The sequence below is a fragment of the Amblyomma maculatum genome, chromosome 6 (genome assembly GCF_055883805.1).
Source record: "Amblyomma maculatum isolate TAMU_Amacu chromosome 6, ASM5588380v1, whole genome shotgun sequence".
NCBI classification, from domain to species: Eukaryota; Metazoa; Arthropoda; class Arachnida; order Ixodida; family Ixodidae; genus Amblyomma; species Amblyomma maculatum.
In genome coordinates this window covers 182,562,313-182,582,175 of record NC_139349.1, presented here as the reverse complement: position 1 = coordinate 182,582,175, position 19,863 = coordinate 182,562,313, and the positions used below count along the sequence as shown (strand labels likewise).

The following is a 19,863-nucleotide window of genomic DNA, read 5'->3' as shown; positions in this document are numbered from 1 at the left end:
GGGGACAGTGCGGGCGTTCAACGCACGATAGTCACCACAAGGACGCCAATCTCTGGGGTCACACTTGGGCACCATGTACAGGGCGGAAGACCAGCTGCTTGACGAGGGGCGTATGATGCCTAACTGCAGCATGCGGTCGAACTCCCTGCAAACTGTGGCTAGGCGCTCTCCAGCAAGGCGCCGTAGCTTGCAGAACACCGGAGGTCCCGTGGTGACGATGGCATGTGCCACAGTGTGTTGCACTGGTAGTTCCTGGTTGGTAGGTTTAATAAGTTCTGGAAATTCTTTAAGGATCGAGGCAAACTCTGATGTTGGCAAAGGCAGAGCTGCTTGCACAGTGGTGGGCCCAAGGAAGACACACTTCGGCCTGGTAGCACACGGGGAGACAGATACTATCTTGCTTGAGAAAGGCAGGGCAGCCCCTATTCGAACCAAAGTCATCCACGTGCGGGTTAAGCGATGGCGATGAAGCTGCATTGCGTTGCACTTGGAAAGCAGGAACCGCTGCAGTCTCGATGATTGCACCCGTGATGCAGGTACAGAATTGCGTAAAGAGCAGAATACGGGTCAGCATCTTGCCACCTTCGCCGTTTCCTAGCCCACCTATTGTTTTATTATTATTATCTTATTACAGTATGATATCTGAGGTATATTCAACACAGTGAATGCAGTTTTTTCTTCCAAGCCGTCCTTCCCCGGGATGGACAGCTGAGGACAAATCTGAATCCGGGAAGTCATATTTTCTCAAGTCCTTCTAGACTCCTATACGGCTGGGTTTCAGTTGATATATTGCCTTTTCTAGGTGAAGTCTAAGTAAAGTGTTATTTTACTTTTTTGTAAATAGCCTGGTGTACATAAACGCGACAGAGTTGATTGATCATTCGAGACAAAAAGCTAATTTTTAGAAGGAAACGCGTGACTAGTTTTGTCCTCTCTTCATCTGCATTTTTGCACTTTCCCTCTAAAAACAGACCCGGCTTGAATGTTATCGAGTTCACGTAAACGTATCTAACAATGAAGAAAACCACTGAAGGCGACCGGGTTACCAAGACACCTGACAAAATAAGCCCCTGGTTGCTGCATTTTCTGAATACTGTTGCCCCAGCCGTGCTCAATTACTGCAACTATTAGAAGGAAGCAGGAGGACTCGCCGCCTTCTAGCTTGTGCGGAATTCCATCCGCTTTATAATCGTTGGACGAGGAAATTACTCGTTAAGACATGCGTGTTGAATGGATGAAAAACTAAGTTATAACCATAAAGCGCACAGAAAGAAAGTACCCAGGATGGTGACAGACAAGGCTTTCATCGTCGCTGAAGTCAGCAGGATGAGCAGGAAAAAGGAAGCTCTTTTTTTTTACTTTCCGCCATCTCTTTTATACTGAAATGGGGATTACCTACTGGCATCATTAGAATAAACTTAGCGAGGTAGGGTGAAAAGGGAGCAGGGGGTCTGAGTGCCTTTGTGAACTGCACAAAATGCAGCGACGAGAACTTCAGGTGCACATTACATAGCAAAAGCCCCTATTTAATGCTGCCATTTTACCAAGAAACGGCTTCTTCGTCAGGTTACTGAAGAAAGCTTCGGTAAATTTAGGTGTTACTTAGCAGGTTAGATCTTCACCTCCCCTTGCAGCCATCATTTCAGCTAAAAGCACAAATTCACAGTGTGCCGGTCAAAATGATGAACAAAAAGAAGGAAAAATGCGTCTTTACCAACAATTTCCACCTCGCCTAACTTGACAGCTGTGATGAGCATGACACGTTTTCAAGCCTATCAGAAGACCTGAGACATACGACTCAGGTCTTCTGATGGCATTGTGCACAAAGTGTAGCTCAGAACGAAGCGTCCCTCTTGAGGAAAGGAAAGCCAGAGTAAATTCTCGAAACACCTAAGACTGAGGTGAACTGTCGGGCCAAACTTTGATGTCATGCTTTTTTACATTGGAGACAGGTATAAGTTAGACTTGGTGGTTCCTATTGCAGTTTCGCAATGTCAGGTCCTCGCGGTGTAAATAAATTCTTCAGTTATTCATTTGTGCCATGAAGTTCACCCATCTGTGTCATTCTCTGCAACGTGTCGCATCCACCACGAGAACCTGATGTTGCAAAACTGCAACAAGAACTACCAAGTCTAATGTATACCTCTCCCCAATGCATACGTCTCCCTAAAACATATACCTCTTCCCCCCCCCCCCCCCCCCCCCCCCCCCCAAGAAAAGAAACGTCGGTCCACCTTGGTCTCAAATTTATCGCCTATGTGTCACTAGCAAAAGAATTACTCATGCTTTTAACACTTTGACGCGTGCGACATTTTGACAGAAATGGTACATAAGGCTAGGGGTAAAGATTTAAAAAAAATGCAAAAAATGTTCAAGTTTTATTTGTGTGGGGGCGCTGGAGAGTAGGAAAAGCAAAACATCGGCTACATTACACTTAGGCATAGCTGACCATCACACACATTTCATGAATAGAAGACTTATAAAATATATTGCAACAATTCAGATGTTTCAGCAGGCATGCTACACACAGGATCTCCAGAACGTTTCTGTCACTATCTCAAACTAGTCGAAACCTTCTAGGGAGAGTTCCTGTCGCTATCTCAAAATGTTCTCAAAACAGTGCTCTTAAGTACTTTTTGTTATTTTTATTTTATTTACATGATACTGCAGACCTCTTTGGTCCAAGCAGGATGGGCAAAAACAGTGTTAAGAAGAAATAACAAAGAAAAGGAGAAATTTTTGCATGTCATGCACAGATACACTTCTACAAATAACCTGGAAGCATGAATTGGTACAGATGGCCATTCTGATTATGTCGCTAGCAAAAGAAAGAAAGAAAGAAGAAGAAGAAAAAAAAAAAAACGACAATAACTCTCTCAGAGGTCAAAAACATTGCAAACATCCGGACAAAAACTCTCTCAGTGGTCAAAAACATTGCCAATGGCTTCCCTGAATTTTTCACAAGTGAAAACCTCCCCAGGCAGCACATTCCAGTCCTCGATAGTTCGTGGAAAAAAGGAGAATTTATGAACGTTGGTTCTGGCGAAATGGGGAGTTAAGCTATAATTGTGTGTGTGTCTTGTTTTTCGAGTGAGGGATGGTGTGACATAAAGTGTTGCCGATATTCCGAGTTTCCCATGAATTAAGGAGTGTAAAAATTCTAATCTTGCTATCTTTCGTCGGGTACATAGCTGTTTTATTTTGTTCGTTTCCATAAGGAAAGATGGAGAATCAGAATTTCGATATTTGTTATAGATGAAGCGTACGGCCCGCCTTTGAACTTTTTCTACCCGTGCAATGTCTTTTTTCGTGTGAGGGTCCCACACCACGGCAGCGTACTCGAGTTTTGGCCGAATAATAGATTCATAAGCTAATTTTTTTACGCTACTTGGGGCACCTTTCAACTTGTGTCTTAAAAAACCCAGATTTTTCATTGCAGACGAAGTTATATGGGAAATGTGATCACTCCATGTTAGCTGGTCGTTAATTATTACACCTAAATACTTGTATTTATTTACTTTAGTCACATGTATATTTTTAAGGGTGTAGACAAAGTCCAGAGGCATCTTCTTTCTCGTAATACGCATAAATACAGTTTTCTCAAGGTTTAGTGACATTCCCCATTGGTTACACCAACACGCAACATCATTTAAAGCTGTATTAAGCAGGGTTTGATCTGAACCAGAGCGAATTTCTTTAAATAGCATACAATCATCAGCAAAAAGATTAATTTTAATATTTTCATCAATATAAGATACCAAATCATTTATATAAATCAAAAACAATAAAGGACCCAACACACTCCCTTGCGGAACACCAGAGGTAACATCAAGTGGGGGGGAACAGAATCCGTCAATCTCCACATACTGTGTTCTCTGTTTTAGGTAAGCAGAAATCCAGTTGATGAGTTGTGCAGGCACTCCAATTGTATTAAGCTTCAGAAGTAGTTTATTATGCGGAACCTTATCGAAAGCCTTGCTGAAATCGAGGTATATGACGTCAACTTGTCCGGATTTATCCAGTATTTCGCTAAAGGTGTGAATGGCTGTAATTAATTGCGTGACAGTTGAAAATTTCTTTCTGAAGCCATGCTGGCATGAACTAAGAGCTGAATTTGAATTTAGAATCTCCGTTATATGATTCGCTATTACATGCTCGATGAGTTTGCAGGAATTGGAAGTTAACGAGATTGGACGGTAGTTCTCCACCAATGAGCGGTCTCCGTTTTTGTGAATAGGTACAACTCTGGCCGTGAGCCAGTCAGGGGGTAATGAAACAGACAACAATGATTCATGAAATATTTTCACAAGGAAATGAGCTAGAGATTCTGCATAACGCCTTAAAAATTGATTGGGTATACCATCAGGGCCAGAAGAACTCTTAGGATCGAGTCTAAGGAGCATCTCCACAACCCCCTCATAAGAGAACAACACAACATTTTCGCTTGAAGAATCGCATATATTGTTCACATTAACATTTTCATGACAGTTAGTGGAAAACACAGAATGGAAATAAGAATTAAAATGTACCGCCATTTCTTCTGGAAATGTGATGGCATTGCCATGCACAACTATTTGCTGGATAGGCTCCCTGTGGTCTCGGATGTGGTTCCAAAATTTGCTTGGATTTTTTTTTATGAACTGTGGGAGGCTCTCAGTAAAGTAACGCTGCCTGGCAGACCGGATGCTAGCAGATAATTCTTGCTTCAGTGTTTCTAAGGTACCAGATTTTGGAGACTTATTTCTTTTTAGGCGCTTGATTTTTCTTTTTAAATGGATAATATGTCGGCTGATCCAAGGATTTATCTTCTTCAAGCGTATCTTTTTATCTGGGATGAAATTGACAATGCAGTGCTGACAGTGTTCCTTAAATTTTGCCCACATTTCTGAAACATGCTTTGCTGAGAACTTTTCGAACGCTAGTTCTAAGTAATCGAGTGTTGACTCATCCCTTGCATTTGAATAGTCTTTTATGATTTTGTGTTTGATTGCTTTCTTTTGACGACTTTTCGACAGAGGGAAAGATACAACAACTATCTTATGGTCAGATATTCCTTCGTGCACTGTGGTAGAGGAATTAGAAAAAGAATTATTTATGAACACGAGGTCTAGAATAGAGTTGGAAGACCCGCGTACCCTAGTTCGTTCCATGACGACCTGTTTCAGATTATGGGCAAACATTATATCATAAAGAACGTCCGAGTCAAGTCATGTGTGGATCCAAAATTTTCATTGCACCAATCAATGCCAGGGATATTGAAGTCACCTGCAAGGATTATGTTTTTCTTTCCAAACGAATGCAGATGGTCGTGCAGCTTGCGCAGATAAACAGTATCAGAATTTGGAGGCCTATATAATGCGCCTAGAATAAAAGTGTGGTCATGGTAGGTTATCTTCAGAAACAGGTTTTCAATCTGGTCTAGAAGTGTAGCCACAATGTTCCGTTTCAGTAGTACTGCGACACCTCCCCCACGTGAGCCTCGATCACGTCTGAAAACCGAGTATGAAGGAGGAAAGATGCAGCCATCACTAATATCATGGTGTAACCAGGTCTCAGTTATGACGGCCACCTGCGGACTGTGCGCAAGTAAAGTTATTTCAAGTGCCTCAGTTTTATTAACTATGCTATGCATTCGTATTTAGAATGATGAACTGAGAAGGACGGTGACATTCCGAGGTAATGCGTCAATCTGAGGCCTCAGAGCCCGGTGGAGGACGTGAATAAAGCTGAATCCGTTCGCTTGTAGCATCATTCCATATGTAAGTCTTATTATCAACTGTCAGTTTGTCATTTACGAGTTTTACTTTGAGACCATTTTTTCGCTCTGTTTTGGTAGATTCCCATAGTAGCTTACGCTTTCTTAAGGTTTCTTTAGAATAGTCATTCGTGATTAAATATTTTGACCCCTTTAATTTGCTCACGTTTGCAAATACATTTTGCTTCTCTACGTAGTCCTGGAAATAAAGAATTATCGGGCGATCTTTATCGCTCTTTTTCCCAAGCCTGTGAATACGAGCCACAGAGGATGTTTGCACGCCCAACTTTTCCTGAAATATATCGATGAAAACTTTATCTTTGAGGCTTTTTTCATTTTCATTTTCGTCTTCAGGAATTCCATGTACAATCAGATTGGAGCGACGGCTACGGTCTTCGATATCAGTAACCTTCCTCTGTTGCATGTCAAATGACTGGTAGATGGATTTCACGTGCTGTTCGATAGGCGTTATCCGGTCTATACTGATTGCGAAATTGGTGACACACTGTTCAACTCGCTCGAGTCTGGCAGACAGAGTTAAGGGATATGTCCAGTTTATTTTGGAAATTTTTTAGATCGCACAGATCCTTTTGGATTTGAATTTGCGTTTCTATGATTTTATCGAACATGTCTTGAACGTTGGGACCCGGATTGGTTTCTATGTCTCCACTCAGAAAAAGTTTGCATACCGACTACTTTTGTTACACTACAAAAAGACGTTCACACTAAGTCCCCAAGGAATCTAAATTTTGACTATCACAGGTGAGCAAACTGCGGCGGGGTATTCTACGCATATCAGAATGTAAGGACTGTTTTCAAGGCAAAGAGTTTCTGGGCAGATAACCAACAATATATGACATATAATAACGCAACTAACTTCGTTTCACAGCTACAACTCTCTCTGATGCTATCTTGCCTTAGTAGAACATCAAATTTTCGAAAAATCGCTTAATAGCGATAGTTTTATCATTGAAACCGGCCGCTCCCCATTGCGCTCAATGCTTCCGAACGGGCGAGTGAGACCCAACATGCCGCCGGAGAGAGCAGTGTCTCCACCCAGAAAGCGGAGGCGAAAGGCATTGAGGCACCCTACAGCTCATTTATTGGCACCGCGCCAAGATGCTGCGCAGCGGTAACGTCGCGTCGTGTTATACTTTTGATAGCTCCAGCAGTGACGAGGAGCGAACTTGGCAGAGTGCCCATGATGGCTTGTTTGCATAAGCCTGATTCAATTTATCACGCCGCGCTTGAGTCGGGCGTAGTCCACTACCACAAAATCATTTGAAAGCGTGTTAGCTGCAAATGCCATTTCAAGCGAACATTGCTAAAACTGGTGTCATGATTGCAACTGACCGTGTGCTTTCATTGATTCCTATAGACGCAAGGATCAACGAAAAAAATCTGCCGTTTCTTAACGTTCGCAGCCAATATAGCTTACGCTACGCCGCACGTTCAGCATTACAAGGATGGACCACTCGCAAAAAAAAAAAAAAAAAAAATGTTGCTTCTTAGTGTCCGCAGTCGCCATAGGTTATGCTGCACTATAGTGCCTAGAATATACCGGCTAGTGTGCCATGTGGAAGGGCTTAACAATGGGAGGGGGTGCTGCTGGCCTTCCAACTTTGGTCGCCAGGGGCACTGCCGTCGGCGGTCCCCTGCGGCTCCGTTCCGTTGGCTTGCTACCTTTGCGCCATTGTATTTGGGAATCGTTTTGCTCATGTTTGCGCTGTTATTTTCTGTTTTTCATTTGAGGCCATAGAAATGAACATTGCTCTAAATATAGTAGCAACAACTTTCAGCAGTTACGCCAGTTATGCAGCGGAAGCTGCTAGTGCGTGTCGCGAGAACTGGGAGTTTCTGAAAGCCGGTGTCTCGCATTCGTTGCTTCCATTGCATAGCCTCAGAACGCTGTCCACAACTATAATGATGCTAAAGGTAACGACTCAGTGAATGGAGAAAGCTCACTTCATGCCACTGTGTCAGAGAAGCTAGATTTTGAAGCAGTACGAGCTGTAGTTTTATGTTCGGTGCGCCGTCAGGTCCTGCACGACTTCTGGGATGAGAGACAGACTGCATGCGTGTTCCAAAATATATGTTGTCAGGTTAGAGCCTTGATTTTTAATGTGGACACCTCGTGAATTTGAAGTTACTCAGGATTTGGGTTTTAGACATACGCCTGAATGGTTTTGTGGCATTATTTGTGTGCACTAGTTGTGTTCAGTTTTGCACTTTTCCTTAGTTTGATTGTGGAACAGTCTGACCTTTAGCAATCCACATCAGATAGATTGTTACAGTTATTAAACACTGCAAGTGTGTTCCAAAATAGTTACGGTGTAGTAAGAAAGGGGTGTTTATTTACAGTGCTGAGTTAGCGGGACAAGATGAAGCCTACTAGCCCCCAGAAACCAACGCTTCTTCCTCCTCCTCTTCTCCCACACCGTCACAATCATTAGTCGTCGTCAGTAGTGTGACAATATGTTGTCAGATTAGAGCCCCGATTTTTAATGTGGACACTTCGTGAATTTGAAGTTACTTAGGATTTGGGTTTTAGACATACGCCTGAATTGTTTTATGGCATTATTTGCGTGCACTAGTTGTGTTCAGTTTTGCACTTTTCCTTAGTTTGATTGTGGAACAGTCTGACCTTTAACAATCCACATCAGATAGATTGTTACAGTTATTAAACACTGCAAGTGTGTAACAGTTATTAAACAATGCAAGCGTGTTCCAAAATATATGTTGTCAGATTAGAGCCCTGATTTTTAATGTGGACAATTCGTGAATTTGAGGTTACTCAGGATTTGGGTTTTAGACATACGCCTGAATGGTTTTAGAGCATTCTAATTATCATTGTTGGGCTTGCATTTGTGTGCACTAGTTGTGTTCAGTTTTGCACTTTTCCTTAGTTTGATTGTGGAACAGCCTGACCTTTAGCAATCCACATCAGATAGTTCATTGCAGTTATTAAACAATTAATTCAGTGCCATATGTTCGCTTTTTCAAGAACTTTGAGCAGTGGCTTCAAAAGTGGTCGCTTCGTATCTTTAGCAGTTCCCATTGTACTCTATATGGATGAGAATTTAATTGGTACATTTTGTGTTGTGCATGCGGATTGATATATTCTTTCAGCTTTTGCGTTTTCTTTCCTTACAAAATTTCAATGTCACCTAGAAGCTTCAAAAAAAAAAAAATCTATGTATGAATTTATATATAGATTTAACCCTTTGAGGGTAGAATTTTTTTAAAAAGCTTTCCCAGATGGTCAAATTACTTTATTGCGGATTTCAAAAGTTCAGTATAAGTAAAGGCAAGATAAAGTTGTAGAAAAATATTAGGAACCATATTTTGGATTCAACATTGCTCGTCACTGCAAACTCGGGAACCTCAGAAAACTCAGTAAACTGGGAGAGCAGGAATACCTCGTGAGCATCGATGATAAACAAGCTAACAGCAGCCTCAATAAAGATGGAAATCGGCTTGTGTGGCCCCTGCACAGTAGTAGCCATGAAGATAAAAATCAAGTTTCGCGCGCTTTCGTTGCGATCATTGGAAAGGGGGGGGAGGGGGGGGGGAGGCAAACTCATGCAAGGGCGTTGCGGCACACCAGGCGACAAGCTGCAGGTAGGAATCAGTTCTGTTTGTCCCCTGCACAGAAGCACCCAGGGTGTTGCAGCACACCAGGCGACAAGCTGCAGGTAGGAATCAGTTCCGTTTGTCCCCTGCACAGAAGCACCCACAAAGATAGAAATCAAGTTTTGCGCCTCCGTTGTGATCACGTGACGAAACCACGAAAAGGGTGGCCTTTCCGCAGACTAGGCGACACCCTACATCTAGAAATCACATACCTTCGCAAGAAGGCAGTGCAATAAATTTCAAGCACTTCTTGTAAGTCCTAGGAGGTGGCAGCATCTCCCAGTGAGCACGCATCGTCATTAGGGTGCGAAATTTCAAACGGAGGATTGAAACCGTACCGGTACAACAAAGACCTTGCGGAACGGAAAACCGCCGCCGTACACTTACGGCAAAAACTCTCAAAGGGTTAATCAAGTCGGCTATAACTTCCAAATAAATGCGAATGAATCCAATTCAGACTTGTTGTTTATCACAATTAGTAATCATCAAAACCAGGTGCTGATTATTGAAATATAAAAAGTGCCCCAACCTTTTTTTACGAACTTACGATGATATAAACATTCCTACCAACAGTATAGGCACGATTAAACTGAAGAACGTCCACATTGCCTATCCGAAAGCATGGGACCCGCGTTCTGATAAGAAAAGCGAGTAAAATATGAAATTGGTCTAATAAATTTTGTACTGGACATGGCTGTTATTTTCTGTTAAAGGCGTCGCATGGCCACAATTCTCACTGCCATCTACCCGTGCCTTCAAACGTTCTATATCTCGATTAAGTTTGTATGACCATTGACCATCACGATCTCTACACGGCCTCCATCTCGATTTAAGAACTGTGCACAATGAACAAAATATAAACAATCAGGATTTTTTTATCTATAGCTGGCAGTCTGCGTTAAACTTTTCGTTCTTTTGTGACGCGCTATATATTGTTGCGGACTCGCAGGCCCGCCCAGCAGAAATCACCCATGCAGGGATCCAGGAGCAAAGAAAAAAAAAAAATTAAGCACCACCGTTTAGGGTATAACGCGACTGTTTCACACACGGGGATGATATTTCAACCTTTTATTTTTTTTATTTTTTACCTTTTTTTTTTTATAGCTGTACTTGGCATCAGTGAAATTGCAGTTTGACACCAACGCATTTTTCATTTTTGTCAGGTATATCAAATGATTGATCAGCTACACTCTAATTTCTTTTTTTTTTTCAGCATCAAGCATTGTAATTTCATTCTGAGCATTTTGACATCTTTGAACACCCCTCTTTTGGATTTTTTCATTTCTTTATTTCATCACTTAATGAAATAACTACAACGATTTCATTAACTCGTCAACGCCTATCACTCAACAATCAATCATCAGTCACTATAGCTATCGCTTAAAACCAGACTGGTGGCAGCAATATTTTATGAATCTGCATCCACGCGCTGGCACCGCTTCTTCGCTCTCTTGGACGCTTTACGCCGTAACCTGTGAAAATATTTTGAGTACTGTCTACGCAGTGCCCGGATGGTACGTTTGTCTTCCATCAATATATCAGATAAAAATGCTCTGAAAGTGGGGATTAAGATAGGCTACAGAAAGAGCAGCGCGTATACACTCGGTACAGTTACCAAGGCCCGATTAGCTGGATGTTGGCCGCAAGCGCGGCGCGTAGCACCTTAGCGACCTAGAGCGCCACCGTGTGGCGGCTGCGGGAAGACATTACCGCGGTGACCTCGCCAGCGCGTGCCCTCGGCACGCTAGCCAGTATATTCTAGGCACTATAGCTGCGCCTCACCTTCAGCACGACGACAAGGATGGTCGACTCGCAAAGAAAAAAAAAATCTGCCGCATCTTTAATTCCGCAGCCCAGCCGCCATTCGATTCACCCTGCGCAATCTACACTAGTTCATGCAGTGCACAGCAAGTGCCGTGCAAGTGCTACACTCGTGCAGCGCCAGTTCAGACGTGCAGGCGTAGTGAGACACTAACGCTAAATAGAAACGCAAAACCAAAATAAAAAAAAGCAAACTAAAGTGCAAGAAGTCGTGCAAACCCTATGCGTCGTTTGTGAAGCACGCGCTTGTAATGCCTGTTATTGTTTGGCATGTGTTCTCTGAGCTAAAGGAAAGGAAAATGGACAGCACCTTGCTTCTAGCGGTTATACAATACAGCGGAGCTTTGGGGCGCATTGCTCTGCGGTGGCGTGGACGTTCGGCGATCAGCCAGGTCGAGTCTGATGACTGGTGTCGTATGTCGCTCAACACTGCCGATACGATTGTGCCGTCTGTGCGAGAGTATAAATATTGAAGTTTTGGGAGCCACCGCTAAATAAAACAGGATAGGTAAAATCTGTGTTATAGCTTTGAATAAGACCTGTCAAAGGTCAAAGGAGAAAAGGCGAAGCACACACGGCTGGATAAAGCCAACGTATTTAAAAACGTAACTACAAACTTAGTTAGTACCAAGCTCATTTCCGGGAAACGAGAAAAAAAAAAGCGAGAAGCAAACTAGATGAGTAAAATAAACCAAAAACAAAGAAATTATGGCTGAGTTGCATATTTAATGAAATGCTAAGTAGGTGCCTACTTCAGCATGTCAAGCACGGCGAACCTGCGCCACAGTGCCTGATGCTTCATCCATTGCGACGCGAGGCAAGCACGCCGCCGCGTCCTGGCTTTCCTTACACCAGCTTCAGAAATGAAGCTTCAGTGCAGGCACAATGCACCTGCACTGCTCTGGTGTAGGATTATAAGTGGAGAGAGGGAAACGCGCTTTAAGGCGAGCGTAAGCAGCTTCACGACGTGGCGAGCAACTCGGAGCCAAGGTCCAGGGAGCACCTCGCGCGTCTGTTGTCCGTGAAGGCTGAGGAGTGACTGATGTGAGGGGAGAGATGCCGAAGTTGAAGACACGCGAGCGGCACATCACTGCTCACTCCGGAGAACACACGCTTGTGAAACGCTGCTCAGTGATGGCCGCCACGTCTGCAACAGATATGTCTCACTGGGTACATCGTTGCGGCCACTCCGCCCCCTCAGCATGTGCAGGCATCGCCACTTTCCCTTCCTCCTCTTCAAGTTCACGGAGAGACGGACAGAGAGCGGCTACAGCTGCAGCTATGCGGCCTCCTCAATGCTCACCCGTGTGACGCGCCACCTTCTCCACTTCAAGCTCACGAAGAGAGGGAGAGGAGTGAGCGGCTTCGGACAGACATCAGCGAAATCCGTAATTGCGGCTAGTAGTGCTATATGCACTAAAAGAACATATGCTAGCACGGCATTGGCGCATGACGAAACACATGCATGTGTTTCCGTTTTTGTTAACCGAGCGAAGCCTTACCTAGGTGTTAATAATGTGTTTACGCCCTTGACAACGCCAAACACGCTGCCGTCATTTGAAACTGACATACTGCAGAGAGAAGTCGCGCGCGCCTCTCGCTGTTTTTTGCTGCGACACTGGCTGCACGCAATTGGCACTGTCAGTCGAGTGAGTGTAGAATTTTTCTCAACTAGGACTGCACGACATCTACACTTGTGTGAAAAGAACGGCGTCATGTAAAGAGCGCTAGGCTACACTTGTGAAACGAATGGCAAAGTGCTGCACGAAGAGAACTAGTGTAGGCAGTGTAGGTGAATCGACCGGACCAAGTGCCGATTGCGTGCAGCCAATGCTGCAGCAGATGACAATGAAGGGTGCGTGTGACTTCGCCCTTCAATATGGGAGTTTCAAACGACGGCGGTGTGTTTGGAGTTATCAACAGCGTAAACACATTATTAATAATAATGCCTTTCATTGGAGAAGACTGCCAACAACCGGTCTCAGAGGATGGATATATGTGCGCTTCGCTCGGTCAACAAAAAGAGAATACGTGCATTCTATTCTACAAACTTTGTGCTGAGTCGGTCGCACCCTACTTAAAGATCATTTTTGAGAAATCGCTTGAAGAATCCTGCCTTCCGATGACTGGAAAATTGCAAGTATTGTGCGAATTTACAAATCTGGTCCTTGCAACACAGTATCAAATTATAGACCAGTATCACTGACTTCAGTTGCGTGTAAGACACTCAAACATATTTTGTACATCAGTATAGCAGCACATATGGACACCATTCATTGTTTAATCCTCGTCAGCTGGGTTTTCGAAGGGGCCTATCGTGTACTACGCAGCTGACTGAATTTGCGCACGATTTGGCAGGGGCACTAGACAGGCGACTTAGCGTGGACTGCGTGTTTTTGGACTTTAAAAAGGCCTTTGATACCGTGACGCATTCTTATTCAAAAAATGTAGTTTTACAATATTAGCCCTCAAGTGATATCATGGGTAACCTATGTTTACGGCAGCAGTTTGTGGTTATGAATGGCTTATATAGTCGAGGTTTCGACGGCATACCGTCTGGTCAGGAATCATGTTATGTTGATCGATTCACTGGTCACTGACCATGGTCAATGTTAAAAACAAATGGCGTTTCGGGAGCGCTACGGCTCCCTTGTTCACAATGAACAACCGGCCGGACGTCCCGGGCTTTTTGTAGCAGTTAGTACTGTTCTTAGAGATTTTGCATAGATAGGATGCAGTGTGCCATCATTCTTGTTTATTGTGTTAGATGTTGTCTGGATGATTAGTGACTCGAGATTTCGGCGGGCTGATACGTTCTTTTCCGTTGTCATTATTTCTGCTTCATCCCAGTTAATTTCATGGCCAGTCTCTTGCGCATGCTCTGCGATTGCGTTCGTTGTCACTTTTCCTTTACGTACATCGTACTGATGATCTTTCAGGCGTCTCATGAAATCTTTCGTTTCGCCTACGTAAACTGGTGAACAGTCTGCGCAGGAAATTTTGTAAACCACGCCGGGAAACTTCGCACGTTGGAGCTGATCTTTTACATTTACAAGCTCATTTCGTATCTTGCTTGTCGGGACATGTGCCACATTGACGCCATGCTTGCGGAACATCCGTGCCAGTGCCTCACTGATTCCTGATACGTACGGGATAGGAGCTCGTTTCGGTTTCGGTGCGTTGGCACTTTCGTCTTCCCTGGCTTCTTCGATGGAGCCAATCTTCTTTGCGTGTTTCGAATGAACGACAGCGGGTAGCCGTTTCTTTTCAAGTCATTTTCGATGGTCTTCATTTCGTGGTTTAGGGCTTCGTCTTCACTGCATACTTCCCTGGCACGGTTGATTAGAGACGCAACCACGGACCGCTTATGACTGACTGGGTGCGCTGAATTAAAATCAAGGTACCTTGCGGAATGCGTCGGGTTCCGGCTCCGAGTCTCAAAGAGTGCAGGTTGTGTCTGGTGTTCCCCAGCGTTCAGTGTTGGGCCCACTATTGTTCTTCCTGTACGTGAATGACATTAGTGACGGAATAGTATATCAAATGCGGTTATTTGCGGATGACTGTGTTCTTTATAGTGTTGTCACTAGTGATCGAGATGTTGAAATGTTTCAGGAAGACTTGAACAGAATCTCAGAGTGGTGCGTTAAATGAAATACGAATTTGAATTTGTCCAAAACTGTTGATATGAAGTTTGCAAGACAGAAAAAACCTGATATGCATTCATATGTTATTAAGAACACAATGTTAGAACAGGTACTAGGCGTTGCTTTTACTCCTGAAATGAGCTGGCGTCTCTGCTAAAGCATGCCGGGATCGCCGAAACGCAAACACTTCCTGTCAGGTCGATTCTGGACTATGCGTGCACTATCTGGGACCCGCCTACTGCTATAAGTTGGAGAGGGTGCAGAACATTGCCTCTTGTTTCGTGTTTGGCACACGCGAGGCTCGTTACAGTGCATCACGTACCAAGGATGCACTCAACTGGGAATTGCTTGACATGCGCCGAAAGAAGATGCGTCTGAAGCTATTTCATGCTGTTTATTATTCAACTGTTTGGGTTGAACGTGAAAAGTATGTGCAGGAGCCTTTTTATAGATCCAACAGTGTTGACCATGTTTTTAAAGTCCGTGAATTCGCGGCAAAAACTGAATTGTTCAAAATGTCTTTTCTGAAAACCATTAGGGAATGAAGCAGACTGCCGAGCGATGTTGTGAGCATGACATCAAATGATGCGTTCTTTTTTAAGTTAGTTGTTGATGTATACGGCGAACGGCCCTGCCTTTATTGGGCTTTATGCTTGTAACTCTGCCTATGAGCAGAGCTGTCATGTGTGCTTCTTTTTGTACATTCTCTACACCCCCCCACTGTAATGCCTTGGCGCTGTGGGTTCCTTAATAAATAAATAAATGTGCTTCTTCATGCGCCGTGCTTGCATCATACTTGTTCTTTCTTTGGCATATTTTACTCATCTAGTTTGCTTCTCGCTTTTTTTTTTCTCGTTGCCCTTAAATGAGCTTGGTACTAACCATGTTCATAGTTAGTTAGATATCTTAGCATGTTTGCTATCCAACATTTTTAAATATGTCGGCTTTATCCAGCCGTGTGTGCGTTGCCTCTTCTCCTTTGACAGGTTTTATTCAGAGAGCCAGATTTTAACTATCCTGCTTTTTTTAGCGGCGGCTCCCAAAACTTGAATATTTATACTCTTGCACAGACGGCACATTGTTGAGCAACAACACCAGTCACCGGGCTAACCACCTGGCTGATTGCCGAATGTCCACGACGCTGCAGTTCCTCTTCGTGTCTACAAGCTCATTAGATGTTTGTTGGCACCAGGTCCATTTTCTTTTCCTTCGCAGCTCAGAGAACACATGGCAAACAATGACAGGCAGGAGGCTTGCACAAATTCTGCACTTTAGCATTCATTTCTATTTGGTGCTAGTGTCGCGCTACGCCTGCACATCTGAACTGGCGCTGCAGGAGTGTAGCACTTGCTGTGCACTGCATGAACTAGTGTAGATCGTTCAGGGTGAATCAAACTGACTTTATGCCGCACCTTCAGTACGACAAGGATGGTCGACCCTCACAAAAAGAAAAAAGAACATTTTTGCCGTTTCTTATCGTCTGCAGCCACCATAGCTTACACTACGCTGCACATTCAGCACGACAGGGATGGTCGACTTGCAGAAAAAAAAAAAAATATATCTGCCGCGTCTTGCTGTTGTCACATAGGCAGAGGTTTTGGCACCCGGAAGTGCCGCGCCCCGGGATCACACATAATCCATCAACCTATCATCATCTATCCAATGCCCTCATCAAGGCCCCCTCCCAGATGAAGGGGGGAGTTTTTTGTTTTGGAGCGAATGTCCTGCCTGGACAAAGGCCGCGACTCGCCATGAAGGCAGTCGTGGTCAAGGGGCTTGCACCCCCTCCTCTGACGAGGTGCTCAGTTCTTTGCAGTCGCACTGGCCTGGAAAGGCACACCCCGCATAGCACATATGGCGCAACAGAGGCACCCTTGCTTCCACACAGAAGTAATGGTGTCTGCTTATTTTGCTTTTTGGCCCTCGTAGCAGCCACATCTTAACATCCGTAGCCGCCATAGCTTACACACGTTCAGCACGATGCGAGACGCGCATCGCAAGTCAGCTGCCAGTCACAGAGGGTTCAGAAAACACACTGGAGAAAGCGTCTTGATGTTCTGTCGCCTTGGGCTGAGCTAGCTTGGCACATGCATAGTGCTTGCTGCTGCGAACGAAAATAGGGAGAGAGAAAGCTCAGCAGAAGAATAGGCACATCTTTGCGCTTCACACTAGCCGCAATCACGGATTTCGCCGCTCTCTCTCCCTTTGTGAATTTGAAGTGGAGAAAGAGAAGGTAGCGATGCGCGTGCAACTCAGCATTGAGGAGGCTGCATAGCTGCAACAGAAGCCGCTCTCTCTCTCTGTCCATCCGTCTCTCCGTGAACTTGAAGAGGAGGAAGGGAAAGTGGCGATGCCCGCATCACTCGACTTAACACTGAGGGAGCGGAACGGCTGCGTAGATGCACTCAGTGGGTGAGTAAGACAGTGAGAGGGACGTGTCAGTTGCAGACGTGGTGGCCTTTACTGCACAATGTGCATGGTTTGACAAGCTTGTGTTAGTCCGGGGTGAGCAGTCGTGTGTCGCTCGTGCGTCAACTTCGGCATCTCTCCCCTCGCGTCAGTCACTCCTCAGCCTTCACGGACAACCCTACGTGCACGCGCGGTGCTCCCTGGACCTCGGCTTCGAGCCACTCATCACGTCGTGAAGCTGCTCGTGGTTACCTTCAAGCGCATTTCTCTCCCCTTATGATCCCACCCCACACCCTTTGGTCAGTGCATTGTAAAGAGGTATATTGTGCCTGGTTTCGTTCATTTCTGAAGATGGTGTAAGGAAAGCATCGCAATGGATGAAGCCAGGCCGTCAGGCAGGTTCGTCATGCTTGACATGCTGAAGTACAGTGGCAGTGCTGCGCACCAACTTCGCATTTGATTATCTATGCAAATCAGCCACAGCTGCATTGGCTGCGTCTGCTCTGTGGCGTCTACGTGATGCCGCGCAGTAAACGATCCTCGCCGTCGCTGAAATGTTCCCTCTCGTGCCTCCCGCGCGTGGCTTGAAAACGTCATGCGGCAAACGGCCGAGGGTGATGCAATTGTCTTTAGGAAAGGCGCACCTTTCAGTGTGTGGTGCGGCGTTCGATATATTGAGCGACCGGTGAAATTGAGTTCGATATGTGACGCAACTTTCCTATACTTTTACATAGGATTTTCAAGGGGTTATTCCGTGAGTTCCATATAACCAAAATTTGAATTATCTTGGTTCGACTTCAATGCAAATTAACGGTCACTTTATAATGCAATTGATTTCGCTCAAGGAAAAAGGAAACATTTAGGGTTTCATATGGGATTGCAATCCACGACTCTTAGGTTGTGAGGCAGACGTGTTACACAGCGCTCATTGTTCCCATTATGCTGTTTGCGCTGTAAACCGATTATAACAGATGATGGGAGGCAAACTTGTATGGCTTAGGAATAAACCATACAAAAAGTGATTGATATAGATGTCATGCAAAGTGGTGTCTTATGCTGATGAGTACGCATGCAGTTGGAGAGGAGACCTGCCATTTAATTGGTAGTTAGGCCATTGAGACAGGAGGGTGTCCACGCAGGTATGTTCTTCCACACAATGTGGTCCGTATGCAAATGGGATAATGGAGGCAAGGATCTGCTAGGGACAGTTAATGCTTTTTCCCGATCATCCTGGGCCATTATTTAGAAAGCAATGGTGCCATATTATGTGACAACGAAGAAAGCCTTATTCAACTGTCTGGGACAATAAGGGACATCCTGCTTTCAGGTAGTTGGGGTTTTCTACTACCTTTGTGTGGTGGCCCTGCAGTACATCACACCCTTGCTTGCGTGCGCCTTCACAGCGTTGCTTCTCAAGACCCTTGGTAAGTAAAATTTGTTATGGTGCTAACCACATATTATCCCATTCTGCTAGTACTGAGTGCCACCGGAGCACACAAGTAGCACGCTACTGCAATTGTAACAAAATATGAGGAATGAGTCTGTGGTTTATTGAAAGTTGGGCAGAAGCTTATGAAATCAGTAGGAGTATGCGAAATTGAAATTTTCAGATACAAATTCAATACGAATGTGAAAGCAAACACTGTTCATCTAGTTTCTTTCAGAATGCACATAATATTTGCAAATAAAATCAAACTAAAATTACCTACTTAAAAATTTAGTATCAATTTTATTCAGGATTCCATTTTGCAACAACTTGAGCAGAGCTGAGCCTTGAAACCAGGAAGAACGGCGCTTGACATCAGTGCCTCTGTCTTGGTGTAGCCACACCAATCACATCACTGCTGCATGATTACCAGACCCTGTAGCGTGGCAGCCACTCCTCCAGTTGCCATGGTGTTAGACATTGTTCACCGTGCGTAACTTGTGCGAGACTTGACCAAAGTATTCTGAAGCAGCAGACAAACACATGCTGTCTGCTCTCCTGTCCCGTCTTAGTAGCTCTGTTTATTTCCATTTGTGATCATGTACCAACCAGCTCGTATTCACCCTCTTCTGGAATATCGTCATGCTGTGCTGCGGATTCATTACATCTAACCATGCTAAACAGATTTCGGATCATTAGGTTTCCTACAGGCTCCCGTATTGCTGCTGAATACAATAACTCTCACAATGCGGCTTTCAAGGGACCAGGAAGAAATGTCCACATTAACCAAGAGAATGGGCCTGAAAAGCCTCCCCATTGGCATCACAGTGATTTTATCTGATGCACGATAGTTGGGCGGCTTTCAAGGGACCAGGAAGAAATGTCCACATTAACCAAGAGAATGGGCCTGAAAAGCCTCCCCATTGGCATCACAGTGATTTTATCTGATGCACGATAGTTGGGCGTTTTTTTTCCTGGTTTGGTCAAGTGCTTCACTTTGTGCACTCTATCGGAGTTTTGAGGATGCCTCACAACTTCAAAGAAGCTATCTTACAAGGAGGAGCATAAATGAAGACGCTCACTTCAACTTCTTCCAGGAAACATACAACGAGAAAAGTCATGTGAAAAATTGAAAAGGCAAAAAATAAACAAAAAAACAAAAACCCAAAAGGACG

The 19,863-nt window shown here is 44.4% G+C and overlaps 1 protein-coding gene across 2 annotated transcripts in view; it reads left to right on the top strand.

The window, feature by feature from the left end:
• The window catches only part of LOC146187523 (transmembrane protein 161B-like), an 86,570-nt gene that overhangs the window by 61,703 nt on the left and 5,004 nt on the right, over nucleotides 1-19,863 (top strand). For both annotated transcript variants that reach the window (XM_084607732.1, XM_084607733.1), the window contains exon 10: nucleotides 18,590-18,686. In XM_084607732.1, coding sequence (XP_084463858.1) covers nucleotides 18,590-18,686 — 97 coding nt within the window. The remainder of the gene's footprint in view (nucleotides 1-18,589; nucleotides 18,687-19,863) is intronic.